Source organism: Quercus lobata, chromosome 7, assembly GCF_001633185.2.
Source record: "Quercus lobata isolate SW786 chromosome 7, ValleyOak3.0 Primary Assembly, whole genome shotgun sequence".
Taxonomy (NCBI): domain Eukaryota; kingdom Viridiplantae; phylum Streptophyta; class Magnoliopsida; order Fagales; family Fagaceae; genus Quercus; species Quercus lobata.
The window spans coordinates 9666178-9685189 of record NC_044910.1 but is presented as its reverse complement, the minus strand read 5'-3'; the positions used below and the strand labels follow the sequence as shown (position 1 = coordinate 9685189).

Below are 19012 nucleotides of genomic sequence, written 5' to 3'. Positions count from 1 at the left end.
TGCAGGTGAAAATTAATCATTGCTTCAAAGAAGCTAACTAGCGTGTTGACGCCTTGGCTAGGAAAAAGGGTTGGCATGCAGCTAGAGTTTATTTTGCTTTACTATTACAACTTGGGTTTGTATTACGAGAGGTTTTGATCTAAATATGGTTTAAATAATTAATATTAATGAAGTCTTTTACTACATATATATTAAATTGATTGAAGCAATATCACCTTTCACTTTAGTGCACTATTGACATTACTTTTGTATTTACCACTCACACAACATGTAATGTTAATGGTTGTAAAAAATGTATTCACTAAATTTATTGCTTCCTTTATATTTGTATATATTGATTTGAACATTGGATTTTTTTTACCTGATGGAAAATTGGATGAAAGTAAAGAACATAGTTAAGAACAAAACTTAAAATTGAAAGTTTCCATACTATATTCTTACAATTGAGTCCATTACAGTAGCTAATAGCGTAATATTTGTCTATGGATTATGTATGCGGCAAGCCTTGCCTATAAAGTGTTGACTTCTTAGCGTCGTTTGTTCTCTTTCAGGCTTCTCAACAAACTTCATTGGATATTGAGTTTTTGTTAGATGCGATTTGCAAATCATAATTATTTTTTAATCGATTTTTATTTCAGCTTGTGCAATTTAATGACTCCTTTATTCTTTTATAGTTAGTAAGACCTTCTAAGGTACCATTTTATAGTTTATACACGTCAAAATCTGATAACTATTTTGATAAAATGAAAAGAGTGAAGTGATCAATCAAAATCATATACTATGCAGTTAAGTCATAAAATAAAAGTCATGATTGTGTTATGTGAGTATTTTCTATCCGTGCCAATTTCCCACACTTATTTTACTCTTTGTAAATAGTTTTTATTAAAAAAATTTGATCAATAATGTAATTCCATTACAATTTGGGATGGTTTCAATATAAACTTCATTTTGTGTCTGCATACTAATATAGACACTCCATTTCTCTTAATAAAACACTTTGCAAATTCCATGCATCGATAGTGTGGTGGATTGAACTTATAACCTTTAGTTTACCTCAAGCTTAAAATCAAATGTGCCCATTACCCAAGCATCTCTTTGGGGATATATTAACCTTATATTTTAAAAAATTATAATTAGAACCCATTAACTTTTTAAATTGTTTCAATTCACATTTTCAATTAAGTCTTTTCAACTAAAAGTAATCTAAATTCAAGTAAGTTGTGCCTAAAACTTATCTAAACATATATTAAAAAAAAATAAAAATAAAACAAAAATCCTTCCAAGTGTAATTATAAGAGATTTGGTGCACAAAAATATTCACAATAAAAATTAATATTATATTCATGTCCCAATATTTATCATCATAATGTCATAATTTGAAATAGATAGAACATAATTATATAAGAGATTAACACGGTTTGGTCATTACACTTACATCCAAAACACCAAAAGCCATAGGCCACATCTTTCATTCACTTGATTTTATAATAGGTAACAATTGAATCAAATTTTATAATGGTGATTACATATAAAAATCAGTGATAATCATTACATAAAATGCATATTTATTGCTTCAATCTCAAAATTTTCTCTAGCAATCAGTCCTTTTGTTTTGTATATGTAATTCGATATTTGGGGGAAAGAAAACCAAATACCATCAGTAATATTATTATTACAATTCCCAAACAGCTTTGGGTACTCAATTGGGTTTGAGACGACTGCAACAAATAAAGTACCAAGAACAAAGAAACCCCATGTAAAACAGAAAAGCAACAACATCCCATCGATTTCTCTCTCTTGTCAATGCTTAATGCCAAGAAGCAACTGAATACAAGAACCCATTATAACCTGTCATTTAATTGACACATAAAGAAGGCAAAAAATTATTATTGAAACAGGGATTAACCCTGTAAAGATCAAGCAGAGATTTTCCATGCTTTTAAAGAAAATCCAGTACATCAGTACACACAGAAAAGCTTCCAACTTTATGTTATAATTAGTCAATGTTTAATCTTTGAGCAAGTAACAAAACTATACTTATTCAAAAAAGATAAAATAAAAAAATTCCACAGCTCAAACCAAAACAAAAGAGCAACTTCCAAACAATTTCATTTATGATCATTTCACAGGGACATTATTTCCATTTCCCTTACCCCCAAAAATTGAAGTCATATGGGAGACCAAAAAAAAAAAAATCCTGGTAGAGTCAATTTTAGAAAATGAACCTTAGCAATAAAAGCAATCAAAAAAGCAAAGAAGAGCTTCATGCATATCATTGTACTCCACAACTCATCAACCCCATTCGCATACAATCCCTACACCAAATGATACTTTAGAGAACCCAGAACAAACATAACATTCAGCCTTAAGTACCAACAAGCAAATCATATATGGGTAGCTAACAAATATCACCTTGCATAATTTTTCCTAACTAGGCAGAGAAGCTTCATATGAGAGGACCCAAATCCCATACAACTTTCAGACAGAAGAACGAACCAGCAAATCATATATGGGGTAGCTAACAAATCTCTTTATTCAAATCATCTTCCAGATTAGCAAGCATAGGGAATAAAAAAAAAAAGGAAGCTATCACAAAAAGAGAGAGCATACTGTTAGGGGGTCAGATTGGCAGGAATATGGTGTTAGAAGGTCAGGACAATGGGAGAGAGAGAGAGGTGATTTAGTATACTGACATTCTATCATAAATCGATATCAGGGGTTCTCAGGACAATGGGAGGGGAGGATTGTATTGATGTTACTTGAAAAGGCTCTGCTTTATTTGCTAATCAAGGTACTTAGATGGGATTTTATTCAATAGGCTACCCCTCTGTCATTTATGGCTATGTTTTATTACCCAGCAAGATTCAGGTACATAGTGTTGAAATGTCATGGTGGACTCCTAATAGAATGAGCTACTTAGCGAACATCTTTAAAAATAGTTGTGTTGAATGGACGATTTGTTATCACAGTTCATTCTTTTCTATTGTCTCTGCTTTGGTCGGAATGAGGTTGAAAATTACATACAAGTCACTATATTGGCTTACGTCTATTCTGGTTTGTGTTTGGCCCTGCTACCATACTCCTTTTTGATCAGTAATTGTTTATTTTTAATTTATGGTTCACTGCATTGCCATAATCCTAATTCCTAGACCCCTAATTTGTCCTGTTTTTCCTGATTCTAGAAGCAATAAATTACACTGTATATTAGGTAATTAGTTGATAAAAGCAAGAAGTAACATTTCAGTTGGGCGGAACACCTGAATATAGGGAAAATTTTTTGCAGAAGATGTTTTACCTTGAAACAAATGCAGCCTAAGTACCGATAACTCTCTGTTAAGAATAATAGGTATGGGTCACTGAAAACTTTCTTTTGTTTCGTAGGGATCAAATTTCAATTGTTAACTTGATTCCAAACCCAGTAATCATTATGTTATGATCAATGAAGTAATAGTATAATGGGTAGACCTGTTTTTCATTATTAAATGGACATTACTAGACTGAGCACGAAAAGTTGGTTGATAGATAAATAGTCACAATGCATAACCTCCAAAGTGATTTTGTCCTTCTACATATAAGCAATATGATCATGTCTACAACAAAAGGAAAGAAAAACAGCAATAACATAGATACAAAAACTTCCCAACAGCTTTACTAAATAGAAAAACTGACCTGTCAATTATGCTCGTTGAGAAAAACTAAGCTCTCCATGAGATTAGCTGTGTAAATCTCTGGTGCAAGATCTCCAATTCCAATATTTTTCTCATCTGGACTCTTAGGGTCAAATAAAATGAGTTTATGAGGAGAAGATTTCCTAATAACAAGTTCACCACTGCTCGTGCAGCCAAAGAAGTTCTTAACATCCTTCAAATCTACAATGTTTGGAGTCCAAGAGTCAACATTACCATAAACCCCCATCACCCATATGTGGCACTTCTCAATCAATACATGACTGTGGAAAGCAATCACTGCCAATGATCCCTCCAATACCGCAAGTTGTTCAAGCTTAAAAAATAATCCATTTGAGTAATCCTGTGGCAGTAGTATCTCCCGGAAGTTATCATTATGGAGATCAAAGCACAGAATGAATTTGTGGCCACAAGAATATGCTATAAAGTGCAAAGCTCCATTAAAAAACAAATAAGGTGGTAGATCAATCCTAGTGATAGGTCCTCTAGATCCATTAAATGAACTCAACTGTTTCCACGAATTGGTACTCAACGTGTAAACCTGGAAGTCAAGCCGGTTTTGTCTGAAGAAACGCCCATATCTCAAAACCTTGAAGTCAAAGTCATTGTTTTGAATATGATAATACCCAAATCCATAACCGAAAGGCTCAAAACTGTCATCAGTAGATGGAATTAGCTTAAACTTTCCAATGTTTGGATTCCACAAATATATGTCAAAAACCCAAGTACCATCAATTGGTCGACTATCAGCATTAAATGTATGTACAGTAAATTGCTGAAAAACGAGGCAGAATAAGCCCTTGCAGATGCCAACAATGGTGGCATTAGAAACTGGTACTTTCCACCTGGAAACCTCAGTCAACGTGTGGTCGCTGATATTGCAAACGACTGTACACAACGTGTCTTGTTCCCTATGTGACCGTGCTTTACATAGTAGATAATCATTGTTGTTGTTGTTTTTGTTGGATAATAATGATTTGACTAGGTTGAGTTTGAAGTGTTTGGTAATGAAATTGGAGCTGGTGATGATGGAGTTATAGTATGTGGAAACGCACCTGAATTGCAGCAGTGTTTTCACTGGCAGCCGAATTAGGATGTTGAATGCGATTTCGTGAGGGAGATCATCGAACTGCGTTGGTGTTGTAGCCATCATCATTGATTATACTTATATTTCCATTTGGTATGTATCTATCTGAATACCAGATTTGGAAATAAGTATCCGAAGGTGAAGGTTTAGGCTTCTGCAAAGTCAACTTTTACATATATATACTTGGGGATCGGAATATGTTCTATGAAGGGTTTAGGCTTATGTTAAGCAAGGAGAATTCTCCTAGGCAAAATCAACGTTTACATACATACTTTGGTAAAAAGTAATTCTTCCATTTGGGTAGTTTACAGTGCTTTGGATGTACTACAAAAGCATTCTTTGGATGAACTACAAAAGCGTTCGAAACCTTTATAATTTCATAAAAAAATGTTGAAAAGCTCAAGATCTACCAAGTGCAAAGGCCTGGACCATGCCACCAGGATTATATCACATAATATGCAAACTATTTCTGGAAAATAAGAAACTAATAAATCAAAAAAAAACTTTTTTTTGAGTAGAATAAATCATTATTTTGTAAGTGCTTGGTACATTTATTTCACAACAAATTCTAGTTAAGGGTCCGTTGGGTTGGGGCGAAACCAGAAGGATAGAAAGAGAAAAGTAGGGAGAAAAATGATTTTTCGTGCGTTTAGCTAGAGAGAAGGAAATAATGGAAAATTGGTGGGGGCAGGTACTTTTTTCCTTACTTTACTAAAATTTTATTTCTCCAAATTTGGAAAGAAAATAGAAGGAAGAGGATAATTACAATGAACTACCTCGTGCTTGCTTGCTTTTTTATTTTATTTTTTATTTCATTCCGGGCATGAGTTGTGGTGCTTTCTTTATTTTTTTTTGGTTGCCTTTTCTTTTTCTTTGATTTTATTTTTTATTCTTTCCTTTCCTGGCGTGATTTGTGGTGCTTTTTTTTTTTTTTTGGTTGCTTTTTCATTGTTTTTTCCCCCCTGGCGTGAGTTGTGTTGCTTATTTATTTATTTATTTATATTTTATTTTTTTTCTTTTTCTTTTTCTTTCCTTGGCATGAGTTGTGGTGCTATTTATTTATTTTTTGGGTTTAACTGGACATGAAATTTTTTTGGGCATGATTTTTAGTTTTTAACTAGTTACAGACCCACGCGATGCGTGTAAATATATGATTATTTTGAGAGGTGGTAAAATATATAATTTACTCTCTAAATTTAATTATATATAATTTGTTCTTCCAAAATATTAAAAATTTCTAAAAATAATTTTTATCTCTCTATTTTTACAAATGTATAGATTTATCATTTTTGGTGTTTTTGTTTGATATTATCCTTTTGATTGAGGTGGTCCATATTCTTCAAAATATTGTTATTATGAATTATATTTTTCTTAATTACTTTTGGTACAACTAAAATTTTTAAGTTTCAAACTTATTATTTAAAATTTTCATTCTCTCAAAGAGATTATCATGATTATGATAATAATAAAACACTATAACATAATTACAATTGATATTATTCAAATAATTGATAAGCACATTTAAATTCATGATAGTCATGTAGATTGTGTTTTGATATAAACTCAAACTCTCACTTGTGCTGCAAACTCAAAAAACAAAACACTAAAATGTATCAAGAGTTGCAAGAAAGAATTATATATATATATATATATATATAGAGAGAGAGAGAGAGAGAGAGAGAGAGAGAGAGAGAGAGTAATCACATTTTTTCTTATGGGAGAGGAGTTCAAAACAAAAATTCATTACCCTACCGTGAAGACGCAAGAAAGAATTATAAACCCACCAAAAGGAAACCCAAAAAAAAAAAAAAAAAAATTCTATGAGAGAGAGAGAGTTATCATATTCTGGTGTGGGAAATATGGATTAAATGGGAGATAATAGTTTATTTATAGTAAAGAAGATGGGATAAGAAGAATCAAAATAAAAGGAAGATGAATGGGAAGAGAAAGAATAACAGTAGGCTAGAGAGGAATGGGAAAATTATAAGGTAAAAGATATGAGGAAATGTTGGAGAAAGTGAGAAATTAATAAAGAGAAGAAGAGTTAAAAATGAAAGAGTAAGAGTTGAAAATAGATGGATGATGTGGCACAATAAGAGAGTAGAAACATTAAAGCTTTTAGATATATATAGATAAATGTTGGTGGTTGCCTTTTTATTTTTTGTTGTTGCAATTGTGCATCATTTTATAACAATAACATATGAGTAAATTTATAGAAACAGATTTTTTCCATCCGACTACTTTTTCACCTCCAACTAAAACTCTTATATCCTTCTATTTTTCTATTCCTTCCCCTTTTTTGTCCTCACACTTTTTCACCCCTCAAATCAAATGGACCCTAACAATCTCTAGAAAAATAGTTTACAACTACTATTACAATACAGCCAATAAGTTGCTTAAATTATAGGTATTCTAAAATAACAATAATAATTACCGGTAAAAATTATGCTAATAGACAAGCTTTTCCACCTTTTTTTTTTTTTGTTTTTTTGTTTTTTTGTTTTTTGAGAATGAGGGTGTCTCTTTCAACACCTAACTATTTTTTTTTGGCTGTGTGTAGCTCCCTGTCCCACACATTGACAAGTATTCTTGTTTTACTAGATAAAAAAGACAAAAATGATTTACTCCACAGTTGACAACAAATAGAGGGAATACCTTGTAACAGACTTTTGTTTATTTGGTTTATGCTAATTCCACTTTCTTAAAAAAAGGAAAAGAAAAGAGAGAGACAACAAATAGAGCAAAGATTCACATGTGATCATAAGCTTGAAGCAGGAAAACTGATACGTTTAGCATAATGACACTATCATCCATAGAGAAACTCGTGTTTTAACTCCCTCCCCCCACAGACTTTAATGCACTAAAGATTATAAGGAAGAGCATTCTCTTTTAAGGCTACAAAATGAAAATCAATGGTTAACCAAGGACCTAAAATAAACAACAAAATGTATTTTACGTTATTACCTTTTTCAGCAATTCCCCTTTCCAAAAATCAATTTACATATTCCCTTTAAAGAATTTATTATATGAAAAATGAAAGTAAGACAATCATGCTCGATTTTCAGTTTTCACAAGATGTGCATTAAGGCCCAACTTTTTTCATTGGGAGTAGTCTCACTCATCATAAAGCTTCCAACCCATATTCTCAGTATTGAAGCATATTTTGAAATATAACTTGCAAAATAATAACAAAAAAAACCCCTCGATAATTTCACAATGCAACTCCTACAAAATCATAAGCACATTCATAAACGTTTTTGGCAAATACATATATTTACATATTATCCTGGAAAAAAAATCAAATTAACATCTGTAAACATGTTTCAGAAGTTGTGTTTCACCAAGATGAATGGCCGGAAACTTGCCTGGGTCTGGCCACTTGAACATCAAATATTTGGGTAAGAGAATCTAATTTTGTAAAGGAATTAGGCAAGAATATGATTTCACTACAATCAATAAAAATTCATGGAATTATATTGTATAAATCTTCAGAGCCGAAATCCTATGAAGCAACATGGATAGGATTTTCATTATTTAGAAATTGCTTATTTCTAGTAGCTTCTTTGTAGAGTGTAAGACAAAAAGCTAAGAGTTAAATTATTTCCAAAAAACTGAAGCTTAAATTATTTGAAATAAAACTAAGACATAAACTAAGTAATAAAATAGTTTATAATCAAATGCCAAACACACACACACACGACACTAGTTTGCTCACCAACATAGGATCAACAGAATAAATGAAGGAACTATAAACCCCAGAATGGCTTATAGTAGCCAAGGAATCCGCAATGCACAAAGCTACTACAAATTATCTTTAATAAGTTTTCAAGCTCTCTCTTTAATAAGTTTTCAAGCTCTCTCATTAGCAGATGCTATACCTGTTTAACCTAGAGACAAAAGATATCGTCAAACAGGTATAGCATCTGCTAATGACAGAGCTTGAAAACTTGTTAAAGACAATTTGTAGTAGCTTTGTGCATTGCGGATTCCTTGGCTACTATAAGCCATTCTGGGGTTCAGAAGTTAGCAGGTTCCCCACAATTGAAACCTTATTTACAAAGAGGAAGTCTATATAATAATCAATCAATAGAATAAAATTGAATAAATGCTGAAACAAAGATTCAAGGAAACATATTGTAATAGCAACATGCCTAATATAATTAGGCTTAAATACTTTAGTTACCTTGGTTTGTTGTTAGAATATAGATCACTTAAAAAAAAATATCAATCAAATACATCCAAATTTCTCCACAAAAAAAAAAAAAATAATAATAATAATAATAAAATGATATATATGTAGAGATAGAAAGATGAAAAATATTATTGGAAATAGTTCAATTTTTAAAGAAAACAAATTATATTTATCTTCAATAATTTTAAGAGAATAATATATATATATATTATGTCACATTACAAATTAATTAAATATTTTCACGTATTGTGTGAGACTGCAACTAGTAACAATTAATTAATAAGTTCTATATTGATCCAAGCATAAATTGCATAACCATTCCAAAACTCTAAAATTGTTCCATATCCCTACTACTACGATCCAGGTTAATACATAACCATTCCAAATCACTAACATTGTTCTACATCCATGATACTTCCATCTAAATTATAACACACAATCATTTCCAAGGACTAAGATTATTCCAATTCCAAAAGACAACCTAATTAGTAATATTATTATGAATCCCAAACAGCTTTGGGTACTACAAGTGCTTTCTAAGTTGCTGGAGCAATTGAGTTTGCGAGGGCTGCAACGGATAAAGTACCAAGAACAAAGAAACCACATGTAAAACAGAAAAGCAACAAGCAACAACACCCCATCGACTTCTCTCTCTCGTCAATGCTTCATGAACCAATAGTGCCAAGAAGCAACAGAATACAAGAACCCATTAAAACCTGTCATTTAATTGACACATAAAGAAGTCAAAATTATTAATGAAACAGGGATTCACCTAGTAAAGATCAAGCAGGGATTTTCCATGCTTTAAAAAAAAATCCAGTACAGCAGTACACATAGAAAAGCTTCCAACTTTACATTAGAATTAGTCAATGTTTAATCTTTGAGCAAGTAACAAAACTCTACTTATTCAAAAAAGAAAAACAAAATTCCACAACTCGAACCAAAACAAAAGAGCAACTTCCAAAGAATTTCATTTATGATCATTTCACAGGAACATTATTTCCATTTCCCCTACCCCAAAAATTGAAGTCATAAGGTAGACCAAAAAAAATCCTGGTAGAGTCAATGTTAGAAAATTAACCTTAACAAAGAAGAGCTTCATGCATTATCATTGTACTCCACAACTCATCAACCCCATTTGCATACATTCCCTACACCGCATGATAGTATGATACTACAGAGAACCCAGAACACACATTACATTCAACCTTAAGAACCAACAAGCAAATCATATATGGGTAGCTAACAAATATCACCTTGCACCAATTTTCCTAATTGGGCAGAGAAGCTACATATGAGAGGACCCAAATCACATACAACTTTCATACAGAAGAACGAACCAGCAAATCATATATGGGTAGTTAACAAATCTCTTTATTTAAATAATCTTTCATATCAGTAAGCATAGAGAATAAAAAAAAGGGGAAGCCATCATAAAAAGAAAGATTATGCTGTTAGGAATTCAGATCGGGGAGAATATGGTGTTTGAAGAGATGGACAGTGGGAGGGAGAGGGTTAGGCCGTAAGAGAGAGAGGTGATCTGGTAGACTGATGCAGATTAGCTATGGCTCTCTTTTGGTTTTTTTAATTTGATTGTACTGATGTTACTTGAAAAGGCTCTGCTTTATTTGCTAATCATTGTACTTAGACGGGTTTGCATTTATTCAGCTTCCCCTCTGTCATTTATGACTATGTTCTGTTACCCAGTAAGATTCAGGTACTTGTCATGGTGGACCCCTAATAGAATGAGCTACTTAGCAAACGTCTTTAAAAATTGTGTTGAATGGACAATTTGTTATCAGGGTTCATTCCTTTCTATTTCCTCTGCTTTGGTTCGAATGAGATTGAAAATTACATACAAATCACTAGATTGGCTTACATCTATTCTGGTTTGTGTTTGTCCCCGCTACCATACTCCTTTTTGATGAGTAGTTGTTTATTTTTAATTTATGGTCCATTGCATTGCCATAATCGTAATTCCTAGACCCCAAATTTGTCCTGTTATTCCTGATTCTAGAAGCAATACGTAACAGGTAATAAGTTGATAAAAGAAAGAAGTAGCATTTCAGTTGGGCAGAACACCTGAAAATAGGGAAAACATTTTCCGGAAGATGTTTTACGTCTAAACAAATGCAGCCTAAGTACTGATAACTCTCTCTTAAGAATAACACGTATGGGTCACAGAAAACTTTTTTTTCTAGGGATTAAATTTCAATTGTTAACTTGATTCCAAACCCAGTAATTAAGTAATATTATGATCAACGGTATAACTGTATGATGGCTAGACATGTTTTTCACTATGAAATGGCCATTACTAGAACGAGTACTGCAAGTTGGTTGATAGATAATAGTCACAACACATAACCTATAAAGTGATTTTGTCCTTCTAAATAAAAGCATTATGTCCATGTCTACAACAAAAGGAATGAAAAAACAGCAATAACATAGATACAAAAGCTTCCCAACAGCTTCACTAAATAGAACAACTGACCTGTCAATAAAGCTTTGGCTCATTGAGTAAAACTAAGCTCTCCATGAGATTAGCTGTGTAAGTCTCTGGTGTAAGATCTCCGATTCCAATATTTTTCTCATCTAGACTCTTAGGGTCAAATAAAATGAGTTTATGAGGAGAAGAGGATTTCTTAATCATAAGTTCACCACGGCCCGTGCAGCCGAAGAAGTTTTCGACTTCTTCCAACTCTACAATGTTTGGAGTCCAAGAGTCAACGTCACCATAAACCCTCATCACCCATATGTGGCACTTCTGTTCAGGACTGTGGAAAGCAATCAAAGCCAGCGATCCCTCCAATACCGCAAGTTGTTCAAACTTAAAACACAATCCATTTGAGTAATTCTGTGGCAGCATTATCTCCCTGAATTTCTCCTCATGGAGATCAAAGGACAAAATTAATTTGTGCTGACGAGAATATGCTATAAAATGCAAAGCTCCATTAAAAAACAAACAAGGTGATTTTTCAATGCAAGTAACAGGTCCTCTAGACCCATTAAATGACTCCAACTGTTTCCATGAATCGGTACTCAACGTGTAAACCTGGAAGTAAACCTGGCTTTCAAAAAAAACAAGCCCATATTTCAAAACCTTGAAGTCAAAGTCATTGTTTTGAATATGATGATACCCAAATCCACAACCGTAAACCTCAAAACTTTCATCAGTTGATGGAAGTATCTTAAGCTTTCTAATGTTTGGGTTCCACAGAAATACGTGGGAAACTGAACTACCATCAATTTCTTCATTATTAGAATAATATGATGGCATAATAGGTTTCTGAAAAGCGAGGCAGAATAACCCTTTGCTGATGCCAACAATGGTGGGCTTAAAAACTGGGATTGTCAACCTGTAAACCTCAGTCAATGTGTGGTCGCTGTTGATATTGCAAAAGACTGTACGCACAAAGTCTTGGTCCCTGGGATCTGGGGGTGGCTTACATAGTAGATGATCGTTGTTGTTGTCTTCCGATAATAATGATTTGACTTCTAGGTTGTGTTTGAAGTGTTTGGTAATGAAATCGGGGCTGGTGATGATGGAGTTATAGCATTTGGAAACGCATCTGAATTGCAATAAAGTTTTCACAGGCAGCCGACTCAGAATCTCGAAAGCGATTTCGAGAGGGAGATCATCGAACCGCGTTGGTGTTGTAGCCATCATCGACGGGGTTTCTATCTGATTCTGAAATTCGAATCCGAAGGTTAAGCCGTGAAGGGTTAGACTGTTCCGAGGGGTTATTTATTTAATTCAAACCCTAAAGTTTGAGTGAACCCTATAATTTAGATTTTATTCTTGAAGTTTGAGAGTGTTTGAATTTTACACCATGACCTTTTAAAATTTGAAATTTACCTCTTAAATTTTAGGGGTTTTTGAATTTTACTCCATAAATTCTGATATTTTATGATGCAAAATTTAAATATTCCAAAACTTTAAGCAGTAAAATTCAAATTCAATAACGTTAAGGTGTGAAATCGAAACACACCAAATTTTAGAAGATAAAATCTAAATTCTGAAATTTTAGTGTGTAAAATCTAAATATCCCTAAACTTTAAGGTTGTAATTAGTAATTTACCCTAAAATTATATGTAAACTAGTATTTTGCCCAATCAAAAATCATACGTAAAAACCTATAAAATAAATCATATGTAAATAGTTTTTTTTAAAAAAAAAAATTAATGTACTTAATTAAAATCAAATAATAGAATGGATAATAAAAATAAATGAATATTTCACTTTAAGTTATATAATGAATGTTTCCCTTAAAAACAAAAGTTATAGAATAAATGCATATTGTGTGAAACTAAGGTATATTTTAAATGGAAAAATCTTGAATTTTATAATTAAAAACTATCCAAAACAATAAATGAAATCATATTTAAGTGGAAACCTAAATTTAATTATTAATAACAATTTAAATTATTGAACATTTAAAAATTTGAAGTAGAAAGACTCACATAAGAATTTAAATTTGAGTAAGTTTCACCCTCCCCCCCTCCCCCCAAAAAAGGGATATATATATATATATATATATATAGAGAGAGAGAGAGAGAGAGAGAGAGAGAGTTTAAAATGGGCAAATAGCACTATTAGCCAAAATATTTAGGAGAAATCGAGTTCTATGTAAATATTAATGTAGAACTCGATTTCATTGAAATTGAATTTTGCACAATTATTTTAAAAAGTGATGAGGATAATTTTCAACCAACTCTCAAAAGGGGTGATTAAAAGGGAAGATCAACCTTAAGAGGGACGATTGATCCATGGGCTGACGGATTGGGTAATCCTCAATCCATCCCCTAGAGCTTTCATGGGCTTGCATGGGCCTCACTCACACACCCTTACGTGGAAATTGCTTGCGCATCACGACCAAAGGCCCAATCATGCAATCAAATCTCTTATATAAGGAAAGGAAATCTTGAGTATCTTGGGGCCTTTCTCTTTACAAGGAAATCCCTCCGTGCCAAGGAATTTAGATCAGCTCTATACCACTATATAAACCACAAACCTTACCTTTCTTGAGGTGCGTGAATTCTCCCTGACTCTTACACTCTTGAGTTCTTAGAGATTCTTTTATTACTAACTTAACTTTCGAATGGTCTTTGGCTGGTACCCCATCGATGCCCTTTGATTGGTTCTTCTCTTTTGTTCTCCAAGTACACCCATTGACATGTGTGGAGTGTGGACGATCAACTCACTGATGATTTTTGTGCATCATCAAAAAGGAACATTATTTTACATGAGTTTCATTGGCCAACCCAAAATCTGAGATTTGTGGCATTGAAGTTTCTGCCATTTACAATGAAAAGTGGGTGAGGGCATGTCCAACTGAATTCTCCAGTTGCCATAGAATTAGAAGAGTTTAAAATTTTTTAACATACGGAATCCAACAGGATATTAGAAGTTTTGTAGTCACGATAAATGACCCTTGTTTCATCACTGTGAAGGAATGCTAGACACATTAGCAGCACTAAATGCAATCTTCAAACGGTACGTAGTTCCAAGAAAGTGGTTGAATGTAAGCAGTCCATGTTCCAAGATCCTTACAATTCTTTCTAGATTATGATTTTAACAGAGAAGTTTAATGTCCTTAATTAACAATAGATAAACAATGAGTACATTAAAATATTGGAAGTAAATAAAGGAGATGGATATTAATAACTCACTCCTAAACAGATGATTCTCCAAGCTGCCCCGAGGCATGAATTTATATACCAAATGCCGGTGGTCATCCTCTACAGTCTATGCAGTAACCGATCAATTTCACAAGATTGGGATGATAAAAGCTGCCCCAAGTATTGTTCTAAGTGGAACTCAAGTTTGGCATTTTAAAATCCTAAAATACATGTCACCGGGTGCCAACCTAGATTTTCATTAATGGAACTCAATGTCCATGAACTCGAGTTTTAAAACAGTGGTATTCTCTTAAATATTTTGTGAACAATGGTATATTCCTATATATTTTGCAAATAGTACTATTTGCCCATTTTTGCATATATATATATATATATATAGTTCAAGGTTTCTTTTTTATTATTTTATAGTTTAAACCTTGGTAATAAGTTTGTATTGATAATTGAAAATAAATTTATTAGAATTGAGATATAATGTGAATTTATTTTTGAGAAATAGATATAATGTGAATTGAGAAGTAATACCCAGAATGAGATGAATACAATTCATAAATTATTTATTTTTTGTAGTTAATTATATATTAATGATGGGGTTGGCTAAAAAAAAAATGAACTAAAAAAAATAATGGCGTTGCAATCCATTTATTTTGAAGATAAAATTTTATTTACTCTTAATAATAAAATCATTAGATGAAGAATTTGGATTGTAATCAAATTAAGATTTTTATTTACTTAGAAATTATAGTAGAAGAAGATAAAAAAAAAAAAATAATTATATTTATTTTATTTTAAATCTACAAAAATTTTGCAATTTGGTGAAGACCACTTAACTCAACCACGACTTTTAAGGCTAATTTTTTTTTTTTTTTTTTTTTGAGGTGAAAAGATAACTTTTATAGCAAATGAAATTGGCATACAACAGGGCACAGAGAAAACCAAAAGCAAAACAGAGCAAGATTACAAGCTTTCTAGTAAAATTAGAGAGGAAACCCTGTTGTAGTCCCTTTTCAAGTGATGAAAGCTGCAGCTGGTGAAGGTGTCTCAGGCAAGCAGGATTCCTTGAATGAGATGGCCTATTGCACTACCCGTGTTGCCTTCATTGATGGCTTGGATGACATTGAGTGCGTCCGATTAAAAAATGACCTGGGAAAGCTCCATTTCTTATGCCAAAAGAAATCCCTGCTCAAGGGCAATCATCTCCACAACCTCGGTAGGGTAGTGGGCTTGAAGGACATTACTAAGCGTAGCAATGGGGTGGCCTTTGTCGTCCCTAATTATGACCCTGACACTGGAATGGCTGTCATCATTGGCATATGCACCATCTACGTTGACTTTAAAGTATTTATTAGGCGGTTTCAACCATCCAAAGGGGAGAGGCCTTTCAGGAGGAGGGTTTGAGGTTATTGCCTCTTTAAAATCTGCTAGGATGCTTCTTCCCATATCCATTATTTGCCTCGGGTGGGAGCTTGACTTGTCGTGAAGAATTTGGTTCCTATTGAACCAAATAGCCCAGGCAGTGACAAAAAAAAGACTTTAAAGCCCCCAGGAAACCCTCTAATATGAGGTGAAATACTGAGTCCAAAAGATTCCAGCAACCTGTGAAGGGGAAATGGGCATCCTCAGACCAGAGCTACCAAACCTAAGTAGCAAGGTCACAAGAGAGGAGCGCATGGTGGAGCGTTTCAGGTGCTTCCCACAAATTGGACAAGTTTCCCGAGTGTTAATACCTTTAAGCCTAAGGTTCTCAAGTGTGGGGAGACCATTGACACAAGCTCTCCAGGCGAAAATTTTTATTTTTGCAGGGAGGTTTAAGCGCCACAGGTTTCGCCATAACGAGGCTTTTGGGTCTCCCGATGAGCTTTCACCTTCCTTGAAATTGTCAATCAGCTTAGAGGAAATGTGGTAGGAACTTTTGAGGATTGTCTTAACCTCAAAAGGAAGGAAAGGAGCTCTAAGAGTATCCATCTTCCACCATCTTGTGTCTTGGTCAATGAGGGCAGAAACCATGAGGTATTCGATTGTGTTTCTTTTTTTGGGGGGTGGGGGGATGACCTTAAATGTGGAAGGGGTGGGCAGCCACTTATCATCCCAAATGTGTATGAGCTTTCCATTCCTAACCCTTCACCTAGTGCCTTCTTTGATCACCCTCAGGCTACTATGTATGCTTCTCCAAGAGTAAGAGGGTGAAGCACCAAGCTTCGCATTGAGGACATCCCCGATTGGGAAATATTTGGCTTTAAGCACTCTAGCCACCAAAGAATTGAGGTTGGTTAGAATTCTCTATGCTTGCTTAGCTAGCATTGTGAGATTAGACGCTTGAAGTTTGCGAAAGCCCATACCGCCACTGTTCTTTAATTTACACATTGGCCTCTAAGTAACCCAAGCAACTTTTGTTTCCTGTTCCTTTTGACCCCACCAAAAAATTTCTCATCATGCTTTCCAGGTCTTCGCACAGCCCTTTTGGGAGAAGAAAACAGCTCATGGCATAGGTTGGCACAGCTTGTGCAACTACCTTAATCAAGATTTCCCTCCCCCCTATTGAGAGAAGCTTCCCCTTCCAACCAGTAAGCTTTTGCCCCACTCTTTGCTTTATATTCGCAAAGACCAATGATTTTGATCTACCAATTATGGAAGGTAGACCAAGATATTTTGAATTGCGAGAGTCCTGCATCGGCCCCAAAATGGCTAGGGTGTCATCTTTCGTACCTTGGGGGGTGTTTGGGAGAGAAGAAGATTGCGGACTTGTCTGTTATCTTCTGTCTTGATGCTTCCTCGTATATCCAGAGGATGTTTTTGAGCTCTCAGCATTCACTACTTGCGGCCTTGCAGAAGAGTATACTATCGTCTACAAAAAATAGATGGGTTATTTTAGGGCAACCCTTGCAGACTAAAAGCTCGTTGATGAGCTGGTTTCTGGCAGCCTCTTGGATTAGGCTTGAAAGACCTTCGGCGCATAAGAGGAACAAGCTAGGAGATAAGGGGTCCCCTTGACTAAGTCCCCTAGTAGGGATTATGTTCCCATAAGTTGCCCCATTGATGATTACTGAATAGGAAATTGAGGTTATGCACAGCATGATCAAGCTAATCCATCTTAGGTTGAAGCCCAATCTCTCCATGACCCTTTTGATGAAATTCCACTCAACTCGGTCAAACGCCTTGCTCATATCAAGTTTAATAGTCATGAAGCTATCCTTACCTGAGGTTTTGTGGTTTAGATAGTGCGTAAGTTTAAATGCCACCAAAACATTGTCCGTGATGAGGCGATCAAAGGTGAAAGCGTTTTGATTCTCTAAGATAAGAAGCGGGAGGAGTGCTTTAAGGCGGTTTGCAAGAGTTTTTAAGATGAGCTTGTATATGACGTTGCAAAGGTTGATTGGTTTGAACTCGGTCATGCGCTTGGGGCTCTTGGTCTTCAGGACAAGGGCAATGTTGGTTTTATTTAGATCCCCAATTGGAAGGTTATGGTTCAGCACATTCAGGACCATGTTGACCACATTATCTCCCACAATACCCCAGTACTTCTGATAGAGCACAGCAGACATGCCATCGGGCCTCAGTTCTTTTGTGGGGTGGATTTGTTTGAGGGCAAAAGCTATTTCTTCTTTTCTGAAATCCTTAACTAGCTCTGCATTCATCTCCTCTGTTACTCTTGTTGGTATGGCAACTGTGACTTCATCTATATTGCTCGGGTTAGAGGAAGTGTAAATGGATTCAAAGTAGGATGTGGCAATTTTGATTATACTCTCTTTCTCATCACACCAGACTCCATTATGATCCCACAAACCTGAAATTGTGTCCTCTTCGAGGCGTGGGCATGGAAGAACTTTGTGTTCCTGTGTCCCTCCCTTAGCCAATGTGCCTTCGATCTTTGCCCCTAGTATAGTTCCTCATCATCTAGTAAATTATTGGTTTCCTTTCTTAGATTATTAATTTCTGCACTCAAGGAGCCATTTCCATTCAGTTGAGATAGAGAGGATAAGGTTTTCCTCTTTTCTTGGAGCCTTTTCAGGATTTGCCTATACACTGTGGAATTCTAGGCTACAAGCTCTGCTGCGCAAGCCTTAAGATTCTGAGCCATGCCTTTTGGTGTATCAAGGCTACTTCCCATTCTCCAGCATGCTTTAATGACTGATTTATAGTTTTCTCTCTTTGTCCACATAGCTTCAAAATGAAAACGCTTTCCTCGGGGTTGGTGAATTTTTAAGGGGTCAGCTAATAGTAAGGCACAATGATCTGACGTTGAATCGATTAGGTGGTGCACCTTTGTCACCCAAAAATTTGTTATCCAATCCATGGTGGTGAAAGCCCTATCCAATCTCAAACAGATTCTAGCATCCCCTTCCTGCATGTTACTCCAAGTGAAATCAGGTCTAAGGTAACCTAAGTCTTGAAACCCACAATAATCAACTA

At 34.5% G+C, this 19012-nt stretch overlaps 2 protein-coding genes across 3 annotated transcripts; both read right to left on the bottom strand.

Moving 5' to 3' along the window:
- Positions 1–1578: 1578 nt before the first annotated feature.
- On the bottom strand, positions 1579–5066 carry LOC115954218 (F-box/kelch-repeat protein At3g23880-like). Of its 2 annotated transcripts, none has more exons than XM_031072128.1 (2): positions 3670–5066; positions 1579–1848 (listed from the first exon to the last, which is right to left on the bottom strand). In XM_031072128.1, exon 1 carries the CDS (start codon positions 4840–4842, stop codon positions 3673–3675), a length of 1170 nt encoding a protein of 389 aa, XP_030927988.1. In that variant the 5' UTR covers positions 4843–5066; the 3' UTR covers positions 1579–1848; positions 3670–3672. The 2 variants fall into 2 exon arrangements, with proteins under 2 accessions (XP_030927988.1, XP_030927990.1); XM_031072130.1 differs by having other exon boundaries at positions 1579–1824.
- A 6393-nt stretch (positions 5067–11459) lies between these two features.
- LOC115951540 (putative F-box protein At1g47730) lies at positions 11460–12629 on the bottom strand. The gene has a single exon (XM_031068722.1). It carries the CDS (start codon positions 12627–12629, stop codon positions 11460–11462), a length of 1170 nt encoding a protein of 389 aa, XP_030924582.1.
- Between the last annotated feature and the right edge of the window lie 6383 nt (positions 12630–19012).